At 44.3% G+C, this 24592-nt stretch overlaps 1 protein-coding gene across 3 annotated transcripts in view; it reads left to right on the top strand.

Moving 5' to 3' along the window:
- LOC112266044 (RNA-binding motif, single-stranded-interacting protein 3) overlaps window positions 1-24592 on the top strand; it is a 273548-nt gene that overhangs the window by 109755 nt on the left and 139201 nt on the right. For all 3 annotated transcript variants that reach the window (XM_042295742.1, XM_042295744.1, XM_042295743.1), the window contains 2 exons: window positions 792-850; window positions 19609-19700. In XM_042295742.1, the coding sequence (XP_042151676.1) occupies window positions 792-850; window positions 19609-19700 (151 nt within the window). The remainder of the gene's footprint in view (window positions 1-791; window positions 851-19608; window positions 19701-24592) is intronic.

The following is a 24592-nucleotide window of genomic DNA, read 5'->3' as shown; positions in this document are numbered from 1 at the left end:
AATAGAGTTTCTACTGTGCGTTGAAAAATGGCACAATTATCCCCCGCTGGTGAAATATGGTCCAGGAAGCTGCACACTTCCCTATTTACTGAGAGAGAAGCTCAATTTCCTACGCACACACACAAGGGCATGTACAGGCACGCACGCATACACACAGTAACAAACACACAGGCAGGCAGGCAGGCACACACACACACACACACACACACACACACACACACACACACACACACACTGACTGACGCAGTCATCCTCTAGTCCACACACAGTCCATAATGCTGAGTTTTTGCCGCAGCGAGTCATAGTGCAGTTGTTTGATTAATGGGAGAGATGAAGTGGTAGTAGACATTCCCGATGTGTTAACTTCCGCTATTTATTTCCCAACAGCGGTAATGGTTATCAAGAGAGCATTCGTGGCTCGCTACATTTATTTATTGAATAGGCCAAGTGGGGGTTAGAGAATTGAGAGAGGACAAATAGCCTACTGTAATGGTAATAGCATTACTGAATTCTAAGAATATTCCAGATGTTGTTTTGTTCTAGAAACATTCCGCCTAGTCATTCTAAAAATGTTACTCTGCTTCGCCAAATGTTGTTATGAACCATTGATGAATTTTTTGACAGTACATTTTTGTCCAACTTTACGACTGGTAGTTATAGAGGAATGGACAAAATGGAGGATGCACTTTAAATGCTTGATGTCTATTTGAGTGATGTCATGACTAGACTAAGGTCATAAAGCCAGTCTAGTGTAATACTAAAATGCTCTGTCATCTCTTTTCTCTTCACAGATATGGAAAAATTGTGTCAACCAAGGCGATCCTGGACAAGAACACCAACCAGTGCAAAGGTACGTCACCAAGGTCACTGTATCCCAAATGGCACCCTAGTCCCTACGCAGTGCACATGCTGAGCCTTGTGTTAGCCACGGGAGCCTTCTGTCTGCCACCGTCCGTGGCGTGACGATCACTCTTCAAGGCAGATGTTGTCATAGGGAGGGTTTGGAGCCAAGCCCTGGCATAAACATAGACCTCAGTCAAGGAAGCGCCTGCATGTTGTAAATCAATGATTTAGCAGGTAGTGCTAGCTGGAGGAAGGATGGAGGTAAACAACTAGTCCTTGTGATGAAGCTCGCTCGCTGGAAGGACGTCAGAGGATAGGCAGTTGTTGTGCAACCCCTCCCTAGCTACAGTACGTCTCCGTCCACTCTTTTTATGTCCTCCTCTTTCCTGGAAAACAGTATTAGCCTGTGCTGTCTGTATGCTCGCTATGAATGTAATGTTGACACAGCAAACCGAACAATGGGGCTGTGATAGTAGCAGGTTATATTCAGGCAAGTACGGTTCAGTTAAACATGGATTACTATCCCTCCCGTCTTACCTCTCAAGTATACATATCCAATGAGAAGGCTAACAGGCAAGTACGGTTCAGTTAAACATGGATTACTATCCCTCTCGTCTTACGTCTCAAGCTATTTGTAGAGCTATTCCCTGCTCCAGCCGAGCTGCTACAGTACTGTAAGTATAATACAGTACTTTTCCTTTTGTTCATTCTCCTCTGAAGCCTGTTGCACACTCTACGCTAACGGCAGCTCCATCGCTCTGTTTGTGTAGAGTGTGTAGAGCCCTTTAATGGCTAAAGCCAGCCTTAGTCTTGGAGGAGGAGAAAAAAAACCTGATTAGTCTGGTACTTGCCCCGAGGTGTCTGGCAGCACTGTTTAAGCGCTATTGAACTTCCATCAATACTTTTAATTGCTTTTTGCAGCTTCCACACTCAGTAACGCGGCCCCCTTCAAGGTGAAGCTGCCTTCCTAGCCATCCTTACCTGGATAGATCCCACCTGTTGTGGTCCGGGTCAAATGTGGAGGCTGGAAAACCCTCGGATTGGCTTAACCACCTTTGTGTGGGGTGGCAGGTAGCCTAACGGTTAACAGCTTTCGGCCAGTAACCGAAAGGTCCCTGGTTCGAATCCCCGAGACGACTTTGTGAAAAATCTGTCGATGTGCCCTTGAGCAGGGCACTTAACCCTAATTGCACCTGTAAGTCGCTCTGGATAAGACTGTCTGCTAAATTACTAAAATGTTAATGTGTTGCTGGTGACTCATGTAGGCCATCACAAGTCAGCCTGTTCCCCTTGTTAGGAGGATGGACGGACCCAGAGGATTGAGCGATTATAAGGGTGCACCAGAGGTGAGAAGTAAATTGCAGATGAAGTAGAGTCTCTCTGTGTCCAGGCACTGGCCTGGTGAGTTATGATCTGAAGGGCCAGGCACTCGGCTCTGTGCTCGCGGGTGTGGGAGACTAGTTTCCCATACCTCACCCGCCTGGAATGCAGCGATGCCAAGAGCCAAGTATAAGCGTCTGTATTTTACGAGTGGAAATGATGGTCCAGCCCTGAGAGAGAGACAGAAAGAGACACAGAAGTAGAGAGAGAGAGAGAGAGAGTAATGGTCTCATCAGAAGCCATGTGTTTCTGTATAAAGGCAAATCTCTGGCATACTCCTTTCATGTAACCTATGTCTCTGATCACTATTGACAGCCAGGGCCTCATTCCTTTCATACTGATGTTGAAATACATGTGCAATATATTTCAGATTTTCGAGAGCTTGACACAGAGGGCCTGTGTTTTTTTTTCATCTTGACCCCTGACCAGCATTTTCTTATTTTATTATTGTCTTCTAGTGAGAGACCAATGTTGTAGCATACCCCTAGATCTTTTTATGATAACATCAATGTTCAGAGGTTACTCTGGTCTACACAATCTGCTTCTAAATAGATTTTTTACTTTCAAATGATGCTCTCTCATCCTCTCCATCCTTGTAAAGGTGAACGCATTTCCCCTCAAAGAGAAGCAGGAAGGCATGGGTCAGAGCAGGCTTCGTGTCTGTCATAAAAAAAGAGCACCGCGTCGCCCTGATCCGGTATCACTTTGTTTTCAGTCTCTGCCCTTTTGACCTGGCGCTTGTTTAAATGTCAGAAGCAGTGCTTTTTTTTTAGCACCGTGGCACCATCAGACAGACAGCGAACCGGCAACAAGCCGGGCCAATTCACCCTTCCTCCTATCCTGTGTTATTTGTATTTAGTTCAGCTCAGTGAGCGTGCAGTAAAGCGCGAGAAAAGGGGAAGGTGCAAGAGGTCAGCAACCAGTCATCTCTGGGAAGGGTGAAGAAAATGTGAGATGCACTGAGAGAAAAGAGTGGGAGATCAACCTGTTTGTTGTAGGGAGACAGAGATGTGTGGGTCACTGTACAAGTGTCACACACAAATACACACACAAATGCACGCATGGTCCATCATTGCCATAGTGCCGGAATAGCAGCCTAGGTCCTCCTGTAAAAATTGTAAATATTAATATTTTTTGGGGGTACTTTTGATAGCATTTTTTTTTTAAATGTTTGTTTTTGTTAGCTAATTTGTTAGCCATCAGCATGGTATGACTGGAAAATCAGTTGGTTTCACCTAACTAATGTGTCACTGTCATCAAGAAGCTCAGCTAGCTACCTTGCTAACAAACTAGCTCGATACAGTATGTTTTGATTTGAAGTAAGGGGATAGTGTTTGGAGATGGAAGACTCGTTGAAGATGCATAGGTTGAAGTTTTGAGCAGTTTGCTCCAGTGGTTAGTGTGCTTTTGTGGAGGCTGTCGTGTTTTCACCCAGTTGGGTACAACACACCGGGAGTGGGGAAGTTCTACCCATGGAGTTTAACTTCAAAGACTTTTACTGAGAAGCACTGCTTCAGAGATGGCACTGGCCAGGCTGCCCTGATGAACGGCTCTGGAACAGTCTAAAACCCCCTTGATGTGACCACCCTCCTGTTCTTCTCCGAACTGCCTCTATTGTAGAGCCTTCCTCCTGACGCTGACTGATCAAGCCATGAATTAACTACCCTGCCTGCCATTATCCAGATTAGGGGAGGGTTTGGCCGGGGGGGGGCTTTACTTGGCTCATTGTGCTCTTGTGGCCTGGTGCCTGTGGGCTGACAGCCGTCAGGTGAACAGTGTTTCCTCTGACACATTGGTGCGGCAAGCTTCCGGGTGAAGTGGGCGGGTGGTAAGAAGCGTGGTTTGGTGGGTCATGTTTCGGAGGATGCATGACTCAACCTTCACCTCCCTGAGAGGGTAAAATGCACAAAAAAAGATGATTGAAAATGAAAATAGAGGTCTTTGGCGTTGAAATGAGAATGCAGATAATAGCCTCATACCTACTGTAAAATATGCTGGTGGATCATTGATGCTATGGGGCTGTTTTGCCTCCAATGTTCCTGGGGCCCTTGTTAAGGTCAACAACGGGACATTTTAGCCAAAAACCTGGTGGGCTCTGCCAGGGGGCTGAAACTTGGACGCAAGTGGATCTTCCAGCAAGACAATAACCATAAGCACACATCAAAATACACAAAGAAATTGTTAATTGGCCACAAAATCAACATTTTGAACGCTACCTTTTTGAGAAAGAAAAATATTACAGAATCAGACAGAATCTCTTTCTCTGCCAATTGTATTAGTTGAAAATAATATAATTTCCCTTTTTTGCATACAATAAAGCTCAGTATTTGAATAATTTATTTTATATAATAATTTTTGCTGATCTTTATCGAGGGTGTCAATAATTTCAGACCCCATGAAAAACCCTTGCAAAGAGTGCACAATCACATTGAGGCTAGGATAGTACAGCCTCTCCTCTCCCCCACACACAGCCTACACCCCCAGCCACACACTCATCCATCTGCCTTAGGACTCTATGGCTCCTGCAGCAACCAGGACCAGATCTATCAATCCTCCGCCTGCCTAGATTCACAGCGTGGCTGCCTTTCACCTCTGCATCTTCCCATCGCTGACTCACACCCTGGACTAACCGCAGAGCAATGTGAACAGGAAGTTGTCAAAGGCTTAAGGGTCGTCAAGCTCTGTGGGTAAGAGGGGAGGCATTCTCTCTCTTTCTCTCCCTCTATTGTTCCCTCTGGTTCCCTTTGGATGTTTCTCATTTAGTAGGAGTGAGATATGGGTTAGCTTCATCTGAGGATCTGGGGGAACCGAAGCCACTAATTTGCCATCCGGAGGCCACAAGGGCCTCTTAAAAAGCTTGAAAAAGGCAGCTCAGGCATTTGAAAGAAAGCAGGGGCTGGCCGAATGGAGACATTTTATATTTTCCTGTATGAGCCCCGAGGCAGAGGAAATGACCTCAGACCTTTAAAGGACCTCCGTTTCCTCCGCCAGGAGATAAAGCCGCTGAGGCTGAGATTCCCCAAGCCCGCCTGCCGGCGCGACACCGCACTGGATTGTGGGAAATTAGATGAGACGATTGGCTCCCACGACTTTGTTCTCTTCTCAGCTGCCTGTCGTAGTTCCTCAATAGCTAGGTTTCCATCCAATTTGCGACAGATTTTGATGCGAATATTCAAAAATCTGCAACAGCTCAACAGGGTACAGATATGGTGCAGGTAGACAACCTACACTATGAGATTATTATGGATAAGAGCAATATTATTTTTATTTGTCAAATGGCAGCAAACATCGATCATCACGTCACAAGAATAAGACCCTCAATATTTATTGGAAAGGAGCATCAAGCTCATCACGTGCACTTTTACCACCCTGTGAAGTTAATCACAACTTATTTCATTTGTTGCCTAATAAAATGCGTGGTTTCCTGAGTTGTAGTGGGGGGACCACACAAACATATCATCGCGTGACTCCAACTTTACTTCAATGTGATGGTTATTATATCATATTTAATCATTAAGGCGTTTCCACCGCAATTTCTCCCATAATTAATTTTACTGACACAAAAAGATACCACCGTGTCTCACGAACAAACTGTCTGTCGGCGTTTATTACATTTTACCGGCATATCCTGTTTCCATCAGCCCGGCTGTGACTTCTTTTCATGCATCAGGTAATTCAGCCGCATGAAATGGTTGGATGGAAACCTGGTAACCACATAACCTGTCATCAAGTGTATTTATATGGGTCCTCTGTAGCTCAGTTGGTAGGGTATGGTACTTGCAGTGGGTTTGATTCGCGTATGTATGGCTTTGGATTAAAGCGTCTGCTAAAAAGGCATGTGTTATTACATTAGATGATAATTAAATCCACATGGTAATGACATAGAAGGTACACTACACAATATCACACGGCGCTTCAATAATGTACTTTCAAGGATTTGCAAACAAACTCCCGATAACCCTGCTGGCGTCGTGCTGTGAAATAATTAGAGGTTTTAATGAAGGTTTAAATAGAATTCATTTCCAACACACGGTCATTATTCCTTGTGTGCGTAATAACAATTGTAGTGATATAGCAAACTGGTACCTTTTGCCTAATGATCCTGTCGAAAATATACAGTATATAAAGTAGGGCATAACTGTCTAGGCTTGACCATTACAATGGCCTGCATCCATACACTAACCCCCTAGCACAGAATGACCCTTTAATGGAGACATATCTGCCATGTTAGGCCCTATAAAGAGAGATTTATGGCTACATTGAAGGCTGAGTGTAGTATTGCATGATGCCGAGCATAAAGGAGAATTGATGAATGAGGTTGCGCTCTCCAAAAAGCCCTGTTTCGGGATTGTCCCGTATGGCTTTTCGGGGAAGTGGAGAGAGAGCAAGGCAAGTGATTGCTGTTTGCATCCATTATTGGTTTCTCATTAGAGTGGCCGACATATAAACATTTGTCTATGTTGTACACGATGCCGGCGTAATTAAGGATTCTCTTCATAGCCCCTCTGCCCTTTGAAAGTGAATTATGTGCAGATGAGAATCTCAACTGAAGTGTGGCCAGCAGCAGACCTCTTCCAAAATGCCTCTCTCTCCCCAAAAGCGATACCAGAACGGGGCGAGCTATGTAGAAATGAGAGAGGCAGGGAGAGAGACCATTAGCCTTTCCCCTGTTCGCATGTGTATTAATGACCTTAATTAGTAATCGCAATGGGAGTATTCCATTAATTGGGTGGTGTCCAGCACGCAAACCTCAATGTGTTGCACTCATAATCCATTCATTTTGTTTTTCTGCAGAGCCTCACACAGCTCAAGCCCCCCTTCTCCCTTCCCCTTCCATCTCCCATTCCTGTAAGCCAAGGCGCTCTCTCGCCTTCCAAGTTGGCTGCTCACCAAGCTGGCGTCTGATTGGGCGAGCACGTCGTAAATGGAACCCGGCCACCACATTCCTCAAACAGTGACCTTTTGTCCCCCCTCCACTTCCTGTGCTGCTCCCGTTGGCAGTGTGGTCTCCGCTTCACTTCCAGTCCAGGCCAGCCGGGAGACCAATGCCCCGGGGGACAGCAGCACAGTCTCCGTGCCATGAGCCCTGAGCTCTGACACCATCCTCGCTTGTGTTCTATGTCGGTTCCATCCTTATACAACTCTGTTGGGCTCTCTCCCCTCCCAGTCCATTGACAAATGGCCTTGAGGGCTATCATTCGAGGGCGTATCTATCACCATTTTTTATCAGAGAGCAACCGTCGCTGGTGTGGTAACCACAATGAGGGCATCGGCCTTCCCCTGACCTGCCAGGAGTTCGGGGGTTCACCCCTGCATCTTCCTGAGTAATGATCATATCCTTGATTAGTTAAGGAAGGAATAAATCAAAAAATGCATGAATAAGGGTAGATGGGGGCGGCTTGGCTGTTCCTCATGAATTAATCAGAGCTGGGGGACAAAGAGGGCCGCACTTAAAAAATACAGGAACACTTTGTCCTTGTCATGATTTTAATGTTTGTCTCTGCCTGGGAGATTTATTTTTTGGGGGCCCTTCTTGATTTTTCATTGATCTATGCTTTGTTCAAATATTTGCTCTGTCTGCCCATCTTTGTACAATCTGCAGAGGTGATTATGTTGCTGTTGCTGCATCAACAATCAGGCAGACCTGGATGTACATGTAGCAGAAAATGGCACTGCCTGTATATGAATTGTACCTCTACAACTCACAGCTTTGTAGGCTTAAGTGCCCCCTCTGGTTCTCACCTTTCCATGTATTATGCCACTGTTTAAAGCCAGGTCTCTTGACATTCTAGCCTATGACCTAAATTACTTACATCGTCAAATGAAATGTCATGCATGAAGTAGCATGAATTAGAAGTCATGCATGAAGTAGCCCTCAAGCTCCTGAGCGGTGCAGCGGTCTAAGGCACTGCATCTTAGTGCAAGAGACGTCACTACAGTCCCTGGTTCGAATCACGGCTGTATCAAATCCGGCCGGGATTGGAAGTTCCATAGGGCGGCGCACAATTGGCCCAGCATCGTCCGGGGTTGGCCCGTGTAGACCATCACACTAGACCTACCACATGACTGCTGCATACAGTACGTACACATACATTACATTACCAAAAGTATGTGGACACCTGAACGTCGAACATCGCGTTCTGAAATCATGGGCATTAATATGGTGTTGGTCCCCGCTTTGCTGCTATAACAGCCTCCACTCTTCTGGGAAGTCTTTACACTAGATGTTGGAACGTTGCTGAGGGGACTTCCATTCAGCCACAAGAGCATTAGTGGGGTCGGGCACTGATGTTGGGCGATTAGGCCTGTCTCGCAATCGGCATTACAATTCATTCCAAAGGTATTCGATGGGGTTGAGGTCAGGGCTCTGTGCAGGCAGTCAAGTTCTTCCAACTAATCTCGACAAACCATTTCTGTATGGACCTCACTTTGAGCACGGGGCCATTGTCATACTGAAACAGGAAAGGGCCTTTCCCAAACTGTTGCCACCAAGTTGGAAGCACAGAATTGTCTAGAATGTCATTGTATGCTGTAGCGTTAAGATTTCCCTTCACTTTCCAAGATTTCCATTCACATTATCATTCATCCCTAATCACTCCAGAGAACGCGTTTCCAATGCTCCAGAGTCCAATGGTGGCGAGCTTTACACCACTCCAGCCAATGCTTGGCATTGTGCATGGTGGCTTGTGTGCAGCTGCTCTGCCATGGAAACCCATTTCATGAAGTTCCCGAACAACAGTTATTGTGCTGACGTTGCTTCCAGAAGCAGTTCGTGTTTTGCCAGAGGATCCATCTTAAAGGTAGACTCAGCAAAATGAAATAGATGCTCAAAGTAAACCACATAGTGGGCCAATTTCCGCAACAACTAAGGGCATTGAAGAGCTGGTTTGGTGCTACCAGGCTCTAGCAGTGTGAAGCGAGCTTGTGCACTTGCACAGGTACTGTGTGTGACTGTGAGAGCAAAGTGTTGCATCTCGCTCATCTCTATCTGCGGTGTTGCTTGTGACAACGTAATTTAGCTGAGTCTACCTTCAACAACCTTTTGACAAGTAATGAACACCTTGCAGGTCTCTGCCCCCCTCCCTCTCAAGATCTCTTCAGATGATGCACCCAACACATCTGGGTTATGCTATTAAGCTAACAAGATAATGTAATTACTGTGTATTACCGTGTAACTGAGTGGCGAAAACAATTACACATCTGAATGGAGACCAGGTTTGCTGGGCGTCAGTTTTGTAGTACTCCAGACTGGTCTTGGTCTCGAGACAACATATTGAGTGTCTCGGTCTTGTCTCGGTGTCCTCCTCATTCTTTCCCGAGACCAGCGGAGTAAAAAAAAATCATAATTATCAGCTTCCATGAAACTGCTTCGCCAGGCCAAATATACACATCCCTTTCTTAAAACAGTTATATTTTAACAGCCTTTACATGTATTATCGACATGTTACACAGTGGCGAACCTATAGGCCTCCAGTGTGTGACAGGTTTGTGATTCTGAAAGGACAGGAAACGTAATACCAGCTCACTCATGTAGTCCTGTTTTGTAAAACACAAAGGGCCAGTGGAGGACATACACCATTTTTTTCAGTGGGCATGGCGTACTTCTTCATCCCTGAAAATTGTTTATTTGACCTGGATATAATTAGGCAAGCCAGTTATTTGACCTGGATTTAATTAGGCAAGCCAGTTATTTGACCTGGATTTAATTAGGCAAGCCAGTTATTTGACCTGGATTTAATTAGGCAAGCCAGTTATTTGACCTGGATTTAATTAGGCAAGCCAGTTATTTGACCTGGATTTAATTAGGCATGCCTGTTATTCGACCTGGATTTAATTATGAGAGCCAGTTATTTGACCCGGATTTAATTTGGCGAGCCAGTTATTTGACCTGGATTTAATTAGGCAAGCCAGTTATTTGACCTGGATTTAATTAGGCAAGCCAGTTATTTGAGCTGGATTTAATTAGGCAAGCCAGTTAAGAACAAACTCTTATTTCTTTATTTACAATGATGGTCTACACAGGCCAAACCCAGATGACGCTGGGCCAATTGTGCGCCGCCCTATGGGACTACCAATCACGGCCGATTGTGATACAGCCTGGTTTCAAACCAGGGTGTCTGTAGTGACACCTCTAGCACTGAGATGCAGTGCCTTAGACTGCTGCCCCACTCGGGAGCCCATACTGATGCTTATCAAAGTAGTGTAGTGGAGGTATACTGCAGCAAGAGTGTTTTGGAGCAGCTCACAGAAGAATTACATCAGTAGCCGGTAGGGTAGGAAAGACCTTTCAACTTATGATATCTACCAGTAAAATGCTAACTAAGGCAAGCACTTATATACAGTTGAAGTCAGAAGTTTACATACACCTTAGCCAAATACATTTAACTCAGTTTTTCACAATTCCTGACATTAAATCCTAGTAAAAATTCCGTTTTAGGTCAGGTAGGATCACCACTTTATTTTAAGAATGTTAAATGTCAGAATAATAGTAGAGATAATGATTTATTTCAGCTTTTATTTCTTCATCACATTCCCAGTGGGTAAGAAGTTTACATACATTCAATTAGTATTTGGTACCATTGCCTTTAAATTGTTTAACTTGGGTCAAACATTTTGGGTAGCCTTCCACAAGCTTCCCACAATAATTTGGGTAAATTTTGGCCCATTCCTCCTGACAGAGCTGGTGTAACTGAATCAGGTTTTTAGGACTCCTTGCTCGCACACTCTTATTTAAATTTTATTTTACCCCCTTTTCTCCCCAATTTCGTGGTATCCAATTGTTAGTAATTACTATCTTGTCTCATCGCTACACCTCCCGTACGGGCTCGGGAGAGATGAAAAACAACAGCCACTGCAAACTAGCCGACAACAAAAGCTAGCTAGCTAGACCCTGGAAAAACTACTGCTCACTATTTCTCAGTGACCAAGTTTACATTAGTTTTTGTAAAAACGGTCCCACACATTATTAAGTCAAAATGTATTTGGTTGATTCCACTGTCACTCCAAAATCATTTATCTAGCTTCTGATGGCCTAGCCAATAGCTGATTTAGCTAGATCGATTTTTTCCCCCAGAGACCAGCAAAGAAAAATCCTGATTGGATCTTTTTTTTCTAATCAGTGTTAACCCTTTCCTTTCCAACAAAAACTGAAGAGATTAAATCAGAACATAATTGAAAATAATAATATCATTATTATAATCATTATTTTGTAAATCCTTAGCCTTTCTCTGAAGGTATAGTAGGCCCATTGTTTTCCTCTGTGTTTGGGTTAGTAATCATATCTATTGTCCTCAACATGCCTTTATTCACTATTCTGAATGTCTAAAGAATCCACATGTTGTTCTGAAATATGAACACAGAAATACTGGACATTTTGAACTCTTATTATGGTGCTGATTTGACTAAATTACAACATGGTCTTGAACTGGACTCACATTTTTCTGGTCTCGGTTTTGACCACTCCTCCGGTCTTGGTCTTGACTCGGACTCAATTTGCTCTGGTCTTGGTCTTGAATCAGTCTTGTTTTAGGTGGTCCCAAACACAACACTGCTGCGCGTTTAGGATATTTTCTCACTAGTAATATTCTGCCCACTCAGATCAATTAACACCAGTTGGCTCTGAGAGGTGTTCTTAAAATGAGCAAATGAGAATTTTGAAAGCTGGTTTGGGGTCTCTTAAATTAGGCTAGCCATTTAGTCAAGACTGGTGCATTTGTAATTCTCTCTCATCTAAATGGAGCTTAATTTAAACACTGTGAACTGAGCGATTTTCAAACCCGAGCTGTCTCTCTTAGTAACTGGGTATTTAAGTAACATCTTAGCCCAATATACAGTAGATAGCTTTATGAGTCCACAAATCATAATGGAACATTTATGATAGCAGGCTTTCCGTGAATAAGCCCTCATAATTCTTAATTATTGATACAAAATAATGTAAACTGCTTATCAATTAAATCAACTGTGCACGGGAATGTTGGTTTTGGAATGACTGTACCTTAGACACCCAGTTACTTGTTTTGATTGATGAGAATTTGAGTGAAATACTACGGCAGCTGGACTGTATGGTGTTGTACTATACGTTACCCCTGGGCATTGATAGGAAGGCGAGGGATAGAGAGAAGGAAGGAAGGAAGGATTAAACTAAAGCCCAGATATGAAAATACTTCAGTATTTGAATAGTCAAGATGATAATCTCATATCTACACCACCTGGTTGATTTCCTGCTCTGCTGCACTGAAATGTAACAGTTCTACAATAAGCAGTGCTTTACAGTAACATTTAGTTCTGCTACAGTAAAAGTGGTGCAGACAGACAGAAGATCAATGGACAGCGCCTGCAGCTAAGGGAGGCAGAAGGTTATTGATCAGATGATGAGTGACATGTCATTATGCAGCTCTACCACCCCAGGTAGAGGCCCATACCCAGTTAATCCACTATGGGTTGAAACCAATAGGGCCTGTTTCCTAGCCTTGAACTAAAAAGCACGCTCTATAGAATCTCTGTTGAAAATGCTTTTTAGTCCAGGACTGGCTTAGTCTGTCTGTATCCTGGAAACCAGTCCGTAGTGTCTGTACCCAAGGCTATTACTGTACAGTACAGTAGATACTGTAGGTGTTCTGGAACAGTATGAGGTCGTTCCTGACAAGAGTCCACAGTCTGTAATGTATGGTGCCACTGAGCTGTGCTGTCCATGTCCCCTTGGCCCTGTGCCCTAGCACTTTGTCCTCAGCAGGGCTCTGTAGCTCACAGACAAGAGCTAAGTCTCAAATGGCACTATATTCCCTGTATAGTGCACTGCTTTTGACCAGGGCCCATAGGGCTTTGCTTAAAAGTAGTGCACTAGGAATAGTGGGGGCCATTTGGGACGCAGACAAGGACACTTTTATACCTGGGAGAAAATGACAAGAAATACAATGAAGCCAATACGGTGCATCAGTGAGAGATGAATCCCCCATAAATCCACGTTGCAGGGTTGATAAGTGAATTGCCTGTACCACTATCTTGCCTGTAGTGTCACACATAAAAGAACGCTCCATAAGAATTATTTGAGGGAAAAATGGGATATTGTCCTCGAGCGTTAGGCTGACAAGTTGACATTGAATCTGTGAACGGTAAATGAATGTGTAATAGCTGCATGTTCTGGTCTGTATGGTACACACACATACTGTACGTGTACACATGCATGTGTGTGTTGCTATGAGCAGCGTGCGTGCGTGCAGGTTGGGTTTGTGTGTGTTTGCAGAAAAACCCAGATGAAAACACGTCTGTCCTACCAGTGTGTTTGCGAGGGGGAAGCGGTGTCGTGTGAATTGTCAACTCACTGTGCTGTTACGCCCTGATGGGACTGATGTGGTCAGAGGTCTCCAACCCAAAGATAACATTTTTATACATGACATGACATTTTTTTTCCCTCCGAATGATCCCTCATCCAAGATATATTTATTCTGCCTCAGTTTAGACACACAAGTGCGCACACACACACACACACACACACACACACACACACACACACACACACACACACACACACACACACACACACACACACACACACACATAAACACACACACAGCTGGTTTGGTAGTGCATGGACAGGTTCTTGGAGCCTTTATTTTATTTATCTCCAGTCACTCAGTCCAGGAGGATAAATGAGGAGGAATGCAGAGCCTAGCTAGGATCCTCTCATCTGGGTTTGGAGTGGGACCAACCAACCCGGCCTTGGCTGCAGCTAGCCACACACAGACAAACACATACATAGGCACAAACACAAACACAGCTAGCCCAGAATGCCATCCAGCTCAACATTAGGAAGGTGCTCTTAATGTTTTGTACGTTCAGTGTATGTTTGCTTTGCCAATGCGTTCACACTTTCCATGCCAATAAAGTCTTTTGAATTGAATTAAAGCATTTGGTTCATTTAGAATAATCTGAAATGCTTTTTTTTTTTTTACAGATTACAAAAATTCAGAGCTCCAAAATGGTATATCATACACTGTGATTGGAGGAAGCATGGTAAGGTTACCCTGCTTTAAAATATGATAACCGTGTTATCCCACATCGGAGACAAGCAGGAGAAATGCCCTTGAAAGATTTTGAGTGCTAGAGAGCTCTTCTTTGTTTCAGAGCTCCAAAATGGTATATCATACACTGTGATTGGAGGAAGCATGGTAAGGTTATCCTGCTTGTGACTAGGGGGCAGTATTTTCCTTTTTGGAAAATTAACGTTCCCGTAAGTAAACAGAATATTTTGTCAGGAGAAGATGCCAGAATATGCATATAATTGACAGCTTAGGATAGAAAACACTCTAAAGTTTCCAAAACTGTAAAAATATTGTCTGTGAGTATAACAGAACTGATGTTGCAGGCAAAAGCCTGAGAAAAATCCAATCCGGAAGTGCCTCATGTTTTGAAAGCGCTGCGTTCCAATGCGTCCCTATTGAGCAGTGAATGGGCTATCAACCAGATTACTCTTTCTCCGTATTCCCGAAGGTGTCTACAGCATTGTGACGTAGTTTTACACATTTATGTTGAAGAATTCCCGTAAGCGGCTACATTGCGCAAGTGGTCACCTGATGGCTCCCAGAGAGACTCTCGCGCAAAATACAAACTAATACAAACTAATCTATTATCGAATAGATATTTGAAAAACACCTTGAGGATTGATTATAAACAACGTTTGCCATGTTTCTGTCGATATTATGGAGCTAATTTGGAATATTTTTGGGGAGTTTTCGTGACTGCAATTTCCAGGCGATTTCTCAGCCAAATGTGAAGAACAAACGGAGCTATTTCGCCTACAAAAATAATATTTTTGGAAAAAAGGAACATTTGCTATCTAACTGGGAGTTTTGTGAGTGAAAACATCCGAAGCTCATCAAAGGTAAACAATTTAATTTGATTGCTTTTCTGATTTCCGTGACCAAGTTACCTGCTGCTAGCTGGACAAAATGCTATGCTAGGCTATCGATAAACTTACACAAATGCTTGTCTAGCTTTGGCTGTAAAAGCATATTTTGAAAATCTGAGATGACAGGGTGATTAACAAAAGGCTAAGCTGTGTCTCAATATATTTCATTGTGATTTTCATGAATAGGAATATTTTCTAGGAATATTTATGTCTGTTGCGTTATGCTAATTAGTGTCAGTCGATGATTACGCACCCGCATGCGGCATGGGTAGTCACGAGAGGTTTTAAATATTTTGAGTGCTAGAGAGCTCTTCTTTGTTTACGCCCATTCAGCATCGTTCACACACTCTTTAAGAATTAACATGTGAAAGCATGGCCAACCATCAGCATGGTCAACCCCTCCTCTCAGCCAATCATGGCCAGCCAGAAAGGATCCTGTCTTTCTCCCTATATCAAATCAAATTTTATTTGTCACGCGCGCCGTATACAACAAGTGTAGACCTTACAGTGAAATGCTTATTCATCAATAATGCAGTTTTAAGAAAAATAAGTGTTAAGTAAAAAATAGATAAGTAAAAAATAAAAGTAACTAATAATTAAAGAGCAGCAGTAAAATAACTAGACATTTGTCTGGGTAGACATTTGATTAGCTGTTCAGGAGCCTTATTAAGGGACTTAATACAATGAAATGGTTATTTGGCCCTACTGTGAAGTAAGAACAAACGTCATCTGCCCCCGTTGGACTGTCGTGTCACATTTTTGGAATACTGTAATTCTATGACACCATGTAAAGCAGAATGAATATTGTTTAGAGTGGCTGTATGTATATGCTCTATTACAGCATGCAAGTGCTCTCGATAATCATTAACGTGTGTAATCGCGGTAATTAACAATGTGTGCATCAGCTGCTCTGCCTCCTTGATGACTCACATGGATGTAAGCGATTACATGTAACTATTGTAATTCTGCCAACATGTGACTGAACCATTATTCATGCTGATGGTATTATTGTAAAGTAGTATGCAATGCAAAACAGGATCATTAGAGCTAGCAGAATATGGAAATGGAAATACTGTATCAAAATGGGAATATCAATTTAGGAGGGTGGGGGGGGCAAACGATCCAGACTATTATGCAGATAAAATATGCAAATTTCCCCCGATGTAATTAAGATTAACATAATTTGATAGCGAAATGCATGAATGATGCATGCATGATTGATACATTGATATGTGCATTGTAATAAGTCCTTTATCTGGTTTCAGGATATTGTAGCTATGTAGGTTAGCATTAGCGGTCTAGCCTAAAGTGTATTGCGTTTCATAGGGACCTTGGGCTCTAGCAGCGCTCTGCAGAGCGTCTAGGCTTCACCATCCTAACCGGCTATTCTGTCTTTATTTCGACAGCAGCAGTTAGACCAGGCCCAGGAAATGCGATAAGACAGTTCATGTTTCTCTTTATTCTGCTTACATTTGTTTCTGCTGTGGATGTGCTGCGTATCAGACGTGGCGCGTCTACTCCATCAAGTCGAGCCGGCTCTTAGTGACAGGTATAGATTTTTTGTTTGCGTACCACCAGGATGTGTTTGCGACTTCAAAGCGATGCCTTCCTCCATTCCCTCACCATGGGTGTAATTCCAGACAACCATCATTAGAAATATTGTACTGCACCTCCTCCTACTTGCCTTATAACAACATGTGGAGTGCAGTTTGTGTGTGATATATCTTTTTTTAAACGCTTGAATTGAGTGAAAGGTTGTCTGCTGACCCTGATGTATTCTCAGCATCTTAGAAGAGAGTGTTTTGTACTTTCCGAATGACTCTCATGGCAGGCACACAGACACGCTTGCACGTTGGCTCCCCAGTACAATACTGCCTGTGCTGTACCATGTTTGACAGGCATACTGTAACTCCAGTCATTGACAACTTCCCTGTCTGTCATATTGAACTATACTCTCCTTGTCCTGACCTACATTGTCCTCTCCTGACTCCTGCAACTGGGTTCAGTTGAACTCACTCTGTCAGGAATTGTGTTTGGTATTCACGGGTCTGTTGAGGTCGCGCCGTAATGCTGTGGCCTTTTGCCCTGGGTCTCTGCATGGAGCCGACCACAGTGACTTCCCAGTGCCGTACAGGTAATCCCTGCTCTGAGGAACCAGTACTCTCCTACCTCTGCTGAATGTAGGCCAACAGTCTTGTTTCTCAAACCCCTTTCGTGTTCCTCTTCCACTGAACATTCCTTTTTATACTTCACCATTCACCTCTTCAATATTATATTTATGAGCTGGTTAACTGCGTCTCAGCTAGGTAGAACCATCCGATCTGTTTTGGCAATAGGATTTAATTCAACCTTATTTCACCTCCAGCTCTTACAGTAGTGTTTCCTAATTAACATTTGTCAGTTTTCCTTCATTTTACCTTCCTGTTGTTAATCAGAAGGGAGCTCAATTCCGTTCTACCACAGGTTATGATTTTGCCTTTATTTCACCCTCCTTTACCTCTATCGAATGCAGGAAACTCCACACGCACGTCGGTGTGTTTGAGTGTGTGTGTTTCTGTGTGCTCGCCCATGTGTGTGTGTGTGTGTGAAACAGTGTGTAAAGCGGAGCCACACCAGCTCGGCCCGGCTCCCCCCCATTATCCCCTTCTAATTACACTTTCCTTGTGAAACAGTGGACCAGAGGCCACCATTGACTGCTTTTAATCTGGAACCACATTTTAATTAACACCGATGCGACCCCGCCACTGATACATCCCTGGGAATGTCGGGATCACAATAACTCATAAATCACCGCTGCAGATTCATTCTCCATCTTTTCACCACTGATGAATTTCCAGAGGGCGTGGGAGAGACGAGGGAACGAATGAAGGCTCTGGTACGATGCCGTCAACCTTTGAGAGGTTTGTTGCCGGACAGAGAATTAAGAGCACTGCGAAGTGAAATGGCTGTTGTTGGCTGTGTGCGTGATGTGAGCGTGATGGCCAACGTCAGCCTCTTCAAATATCAAGTGGCTGAAGGGTTTTCCGTTTTGAAGGGGATTCCTTGTGTTAGAAGGAAAAAAACTAATGGAATGTTGGTGAATACTTTATCTGTGCATTGTTGTGATTATTTTAGTTTTGTTGGAAAATTAGCTTAAAACATTTACTATAGAATACAGCATTGTAAAATGTAGCCTAGGACTATAAAACACATGATATATTCAGCATTGTATAATGTAGCCTAGGACTATAAAATACAGGTGTATATTCAGCATTGTATCCTCTTAGGATCCGACCCATTTTTTCCCAATGACATAGCCAAATCTAACTGGCTGTAGCTCAGGACCTGAAGCAAGGATATGCATATTCTTGATACCATTTGTAAGGAAACACTTTGAAGTTTGTGGAAATGTGAAATTAATGTAGGAGAAAACAACACATTCGATCTGGTAAAAGATAATACAAAGAAAAAAAACATCATGTACCATCATCTTCGAAATGCAAGAGAAAGGCCATAATGTATTATTCCAGCCCAGGCGCAATATAGATTTTGGCCACTAGATGGCAGCAGTGCACGTGCAAAGTTGTAGACTGATCCAATGAACCATTGCATAGCTCTTCAAAATGTTGTATCAAGACTGCCCAAATGTGCCTAATTGGTTTATTAATACATTTTCATGTTCATAATTGTATACTCTCCTCAAACAATAGCATGGTATTATAAAGTATGGGTGTATATTGTAGCTCACACTGAGTATACCAGAACAGCCTAAATTTATCGGGACATGGACTCTACAAGGTGTCAAAAGTGCTCCACAGGGATGCTGGCCCATGTTGACTCCAATGGTTCCCACAGTTGTGTCAAATTGGCTGGATGTGCTTTGGGTTGTGGACCATTCTTGATATACACAGGTTCTGTTGAGCGTGAAAAACCCATCAGCGTTGCAGTTCTTGACACAAACGGTGCGCCTGGCACCTACTACCGTACCCCGTTCAAAGGCACTTACGTTTTTTGTCTTGCCCGTTCAACCTCTGAATGGCACACATACATAATCCATGTCTCAATTGACTCATGGCTTAAAAATGTGTATTTAACCCATCTCCCCTTCATCTACACTGATTGAAGTGGATTTCACCAATAACATCAATAATCATATCTTTCACCTGGGTTCACCTGGTCAGTCTATGTCATGGAAAGAGCAGGTGTTCTTAATATTTGGTGTACTCAGTGTATATTCAGCATTGTATAATGTAGCCTAGGACTATAAAATACATTGGCTTGAGTTTGTTATGGCTAATTAGCATTCCTAAGCATCCCCATATGAACGTCAGAGCCACTAACTATCAAGCCATGTAGTGCTCACAAGATATGAAAACTGGCAGCCTCTGTTGTCATATTGCCCACCTATTACTGCTACAATTACCAAGCCCTGTCATTCTCTCTCTTCGTCTCACTCCACCTGAATTTTTCATCATTCTCTCCTTCTTCTTTCTCTTCAGGATATGGCTTCGTGGACTTTGATAGCCCAGCTGCAGCACAAAAGGCGGTGTCGTCTCTCAAAGCCACCGGGGTGCAGGCTCAAATGGCTAAGGTAAGAACTGTTAGCACGTTAGCATCGTTGCTCTATAGGCTAATATAAGACAGGCTCAAATGGCTAAAGTAAGAACTGTTAGCACGTTAGCATCGTTGCTCTATAGGCTAATATAAGACAGGCTCAAATGGCTAAAGTAAGAACTGTTAGCACGTTAGCATCGTTGCTCTATAGGCTAATATAAGATAGGCTCAAATAGCCAAGGTAAGGAGCTGTTAGAATGTTAGGGTCCTTCAATGACTTACACCCATTGCATACACTACAATATAAAAATATTTAAAGTTGCATGGTCTTGGAGAGAATCCCCAGACCCCTATCCAGATACAGACCCAGAAACAGACCGTGGTGTGGTAATGTGTGTGAGATGGTGGGAGGCCACTCTAGCCTGCAGAAGGGGAGTTTAAATATGTTTTATGTTTCCAATGGCTCTGTCTCCCATCTCTTCCCTAACTACTACACAGTGTATGATGGGCAGGGCTGTGGCCATATACAGTTCAGCACCATTATGTGTGTGTGTGCGTGCGTGCGCGCCTGCGTGCGTACATGCTTTCTCCTGCTGCTGGTGCCCTGTGGTGGACACTGTGTCAATTAGACTGTGCTCTGGTTGTAGTGCGCATAGCCGCCTGTCAGGTGCTCTTTGATATGATTGTGTGAAAGTGGAAGCAGATGAGAGGAGCTGGAACATGAGAGACCCCAGTGAGCTCCACAGCTTGAGACAGTAAATACCATACCATAAGGCCAGCTAGCTAGAGGCTTAATTGAACATTTAAATCAGACTTTTCACTTGTACTGATGCTGCTGGCATTGGTGCTGATTTAGAACTGTGGTGAGGATGAGGAGGAAGATGAGAGAGATATTTCCATTTTTATTCACAATTCCAATAATGATCATGGTCAGGATGACGATGCCAGAAATGATGATGAGGATTATACCCCCGTTATTGTGGTGGAAAATAATGGGAGCAGCTAGGAGAGATGATATCCTGCTAGGTGCTCGAGTATGCCATCTCTCATCTCTCTGCCATCTCTATCTCTCAATGGACAATTTACCCATTTCCTCTCTTCACAAAATGTCTGTTCTTCCTCTAATATTTATAAGAGGCCACACACAGAGAATAGAGATTAGGGTCTATGCTCTTTCCCAATTTAATTGAAAGCCTTTTCTTTGTATTGCTTTCTTTTGTCAATCAACATTCCCAGCTGACCTTTTAAACAGCGTTTTGTGGGTAGTGGGAGGGGTTTCCCCCCCCCCACATGACTTTACTCTTGTCTTTTTATCCTACGTCTGAGAGACATTAAGGGGTCCTTTGCTTTTTATTGACTCTCTCTGTATCTCTGTCTACTCACTCGCTCTTCTACTTGCTCTCTATCTCTCGCTAGTTGTCTCTTTCCCACACAAACACATAGCCACATACACGCCTAAACACATTCCTGTCTACCATGTGTTCGCCTGCCATACATTCGACGAGCGCAATTTAGTCCCATCCATAATTAACGTTGCCTATCTGTAGCTGTGACTTTGAAACATCTACCGGTTCCCCCAGAGGCATCAAACGGGAACCCAGGTGAGCATCACCATCACATCCTGCAGGTGTAAATCACTGTGGCGACGGCTGCCACTCCGATGACTGAACACGGTCATGCTGGGGCTCGTTCTTATCATTCTCCCCTTCCCAAGGCTCCGTTTTGTCACGTGGATCCCCCGCGACAAAGTCACAAACGGAATTGCGAATCAGAGCCGGAGGCTTTGAGCTCATGAAATAAAACCGTCCGAGTAATCAAGCCCCTCCTTCTTTTCGCCGCAGTGCCATTAAAAGGCTTTTATTAAGGGGCCTTATTTTAAACACAGCTGCGAGGGAGGGAAGAGGAGAGAAGGGAAGAGAAATGGTTCTTTATTTCCTCTTCCTCCTCTTTCCTTTGTCTGGATGTCCCCCTCGGAATTGGTAATACCAAGGAAACATTGGTCTCCTTTTATTTCCTCCTCCCCGGTGGCGACTGTGACAGCATGAGGGAGGATGAGAACCATAATGAAGGTACCTGACGGACACTTCCTTGTGGCTCCCTCGCTGTCAGTCACCAACAAAGAAGCAGCTTGGGCGAGAGTATGTGTGTGTGCGTGCGCCTGTGTGTTCATCAGTGGAGTGGGGTGGGGGAGGGAGGGGCCCTCACACCTTGCTGAAGACTTCATCCGCCGTGTCACTGTGTGCGGAACGCTTTTTCTCCCTGCGTGAAGACAGATGCTAAAAAGAGACACAGGGATAACAAGTAAACGGTCCGTGTCTCCCATCGCCGATGCAAACCTGTCAAAGAGCTCTCCTCCTCAACTCCCCGCAGGCTGCCATTTTCCCCTTGAGCCAATCACACTGAATTATGGGGTGAGAGCCCTCGATTGTGGTGTCAGTGTCGGAGAAGCAATTCCACCTGACAGCTGCTAGCTCTCAGACAACAACCCAGTCTTTATGCAAATGATCTCCCTACCTTTGTCGTTGTTTGTCTTATGGTTGCCGCAATGAAAACAAAGCTCTCCCTTTCTCTCTGTCTCTCTCTCTCTCTCTCTCTCTCTCTCTCTCTCTTTATTTCCCTCGCCAAAGCTGCCTGAACCAGCCCAGATTAGCCACAGGATCCCCAACATCACACGGACACACTACACACTCCCAAGAATTCATATATATTTAGATTCACCCTGTATTCAACCTAAATTCACTGCCTGCAGAGCTAACATTGCCATATTTATTCTCCAGTAATAGCAGAGGCCCAAAATGAGAGCCTATGGTTCATTTGGATGTGGAGGGTTATAAAGGTTGTTATTGACATGTAACATTCAGGAACAGGTTTACCCTCTCTACCTCTGGGCTGTTTACCCTTTCTGCCTCCACTTGCCCTTCACTTCCTGTCCACATTAGAGTGAGGGGGGAAATACGCCAAAAACGCCATTAGAGCGCCTCCGTGAAATGAATCCCAAACGTTTAGGCAACGCTCAGCTCCGGCCCATCAGGCAGCCGTCTCTGTTCGCCATTCGGGCATTTAATGGCCCATGGAGTTGTTACGGTAATGTTTGGGCCTCGGTCAGGGAAAAAGCCCACTGCACGTAGAATAACGGAGATTGACGTTCCTATCTCCCAGGGGAAATCTCCTGTCAATATTGCATTTATATTCATACAAACAGCGAGGAAGCTCCCTGTGGGTGGTCTGGGCAGTCAGCGGTGGTATGATTTTCATTATTACCCTTATTATCCTTTAAGGGTGACTTCTTTGATACAGTTCCTGCACTGACGCCCCTTTACAGTTCAACGAGACGAAGGGTGACCTCTGGACTCCAATCAAACGGATGGCTGACGCCATTGTTGCTGTGGCTGAGAATTGCTGGGCTAGCTTAATATAGCTGCGCTGCACCTTAGGCTGAGGTCAACTTTGGCTTCTTTTCAGGCTGTGGGAATCTATTCAGAAAGAAAAGATAATTGGGGGGCTAGAGGATACCGGTGCTGACTCAGCAGCCGGGTTGTGTTATCCCAGTTCAGCAAGACATTGCGAGCTGTGTGAGAGCTGTGTTTTTCATAAAGCATATGGTGTCAGCCAGAAGGTGGTAATGATCAACACATTTCCAGGCTTAGTGTGGTTGCTATCGAGACCGGGGTTGTCGTAGAGATTATGGTGTTGCCTAGTACAGCCGTTTTCCAGGGCGTCCTCTCCAATATTTGTCTGGCTGTCTTTGAATACACCGTATAGATGTACAAACAACAGCATGTTTTGTGCATACTTCATGCCTCTGTCATGGGGTGTTGTCTTGTCTCATTATCAGCCCGTTCGTCCCCTAGTTGACAGTATGACATTATCACTGAGCGTACAGGAGGTAAAGTCCCCCTAGGTTCCCTTACACATGTATATTCCTCTCTCTTTCTCTCTCCAAATGCATAATGTGCATAGACGCCGCATGCAGCAGCGCGTCGGCATCAACGCAGCTGAGCTGCAACGCGCCTCTCGCCCTCCCCGTACTGATACTTGTGAAGGGCAAAGCCAGCGCGAGTGAGACGGACCATCTGACTAGCTCTCAGTCCCACGCCCCGCCATTGGCTCGCACCGTCTCGGCACTCTAATTACGCTTCAATCATCTGGAGGAGCGCGGTATGTGGTAAATTATTTCACCGAGCAGCGTGAAGACATGCAGAGAGAGAGAGAGAGAGAGAGAGAGGGGGAAGAGAGAAGGGGATACAGAGAAAAAGAGTGAGAGAGGGAGGGGGAGAGGGAGAGGGGGATCTGGCAGAGACAGTGTCACAACAGACAGCCGGCTGCATCCGGAGACAGGCCAGCATTAATGAACAAAGTTACAAACTTATCAGAGGGAGAGAGTGTCTGGTCTGCCACCCTCCCTCTAGGGGAGAGAGAGTCACAGCAACTTTTAATGGACATTGACACACATCGCCATCCCAATACTGTTAGCACAAAGCGACTTTGAACTGGTACGGGATTTCTGTTAGAGTGTCTGTCATTATACAATCCTGTCTGTAGTTTGAATGGCGCTCAATAGGCAATACGAACGCAGACAGTAACATTCCAATTAAGGTAGAAATTGGGGCTTTATTTGTGAATAGCTCTCTGTTTGGTTACCAAATTGCCTAGCAGTGGCCCTGAGCTCAAATGAGTCCATTTCAAATGAAGCGAAGGCCTTCAGTCTCAATACGCTCGATGCTGCCGTTGCTTCGCTTTGAAGCGAATATAAATAAATATAAATACGGCTTTTCAGACTCAATAATGGCCACAGTGTGCCGTTATTAGAGTCCCTTTGATGTGGCAACTGTGCCAAGTCGCTCCCTGTCTCCCTCAATTGATCTGCGTCCATTAATAGGCCGAGGGAGAGCCTTTTCAAAGGACCCTGATTCCACCATCACAGATAGA

This window comes from Oncorhynchus tshawytscha, linkage group LG13 (genome assembly GCF_018296145.1).
Source record: "Oncorhynchus tshawytscha isolate Ot180627B linkage group LG13, Otsh_v2.0, whole genome shotgun sequence".
NCBI lineage: Eukaryota > Metazoa > Chordata > Actinopteri > Salmoniformes > Salmonidae > Oncorhynchus > Oncorhynchus tshawytscha.
Note: the sequence above shows the minus strand (reverse complement) of the source record. Positions and strands in the feature narration are given on the sequence as shown.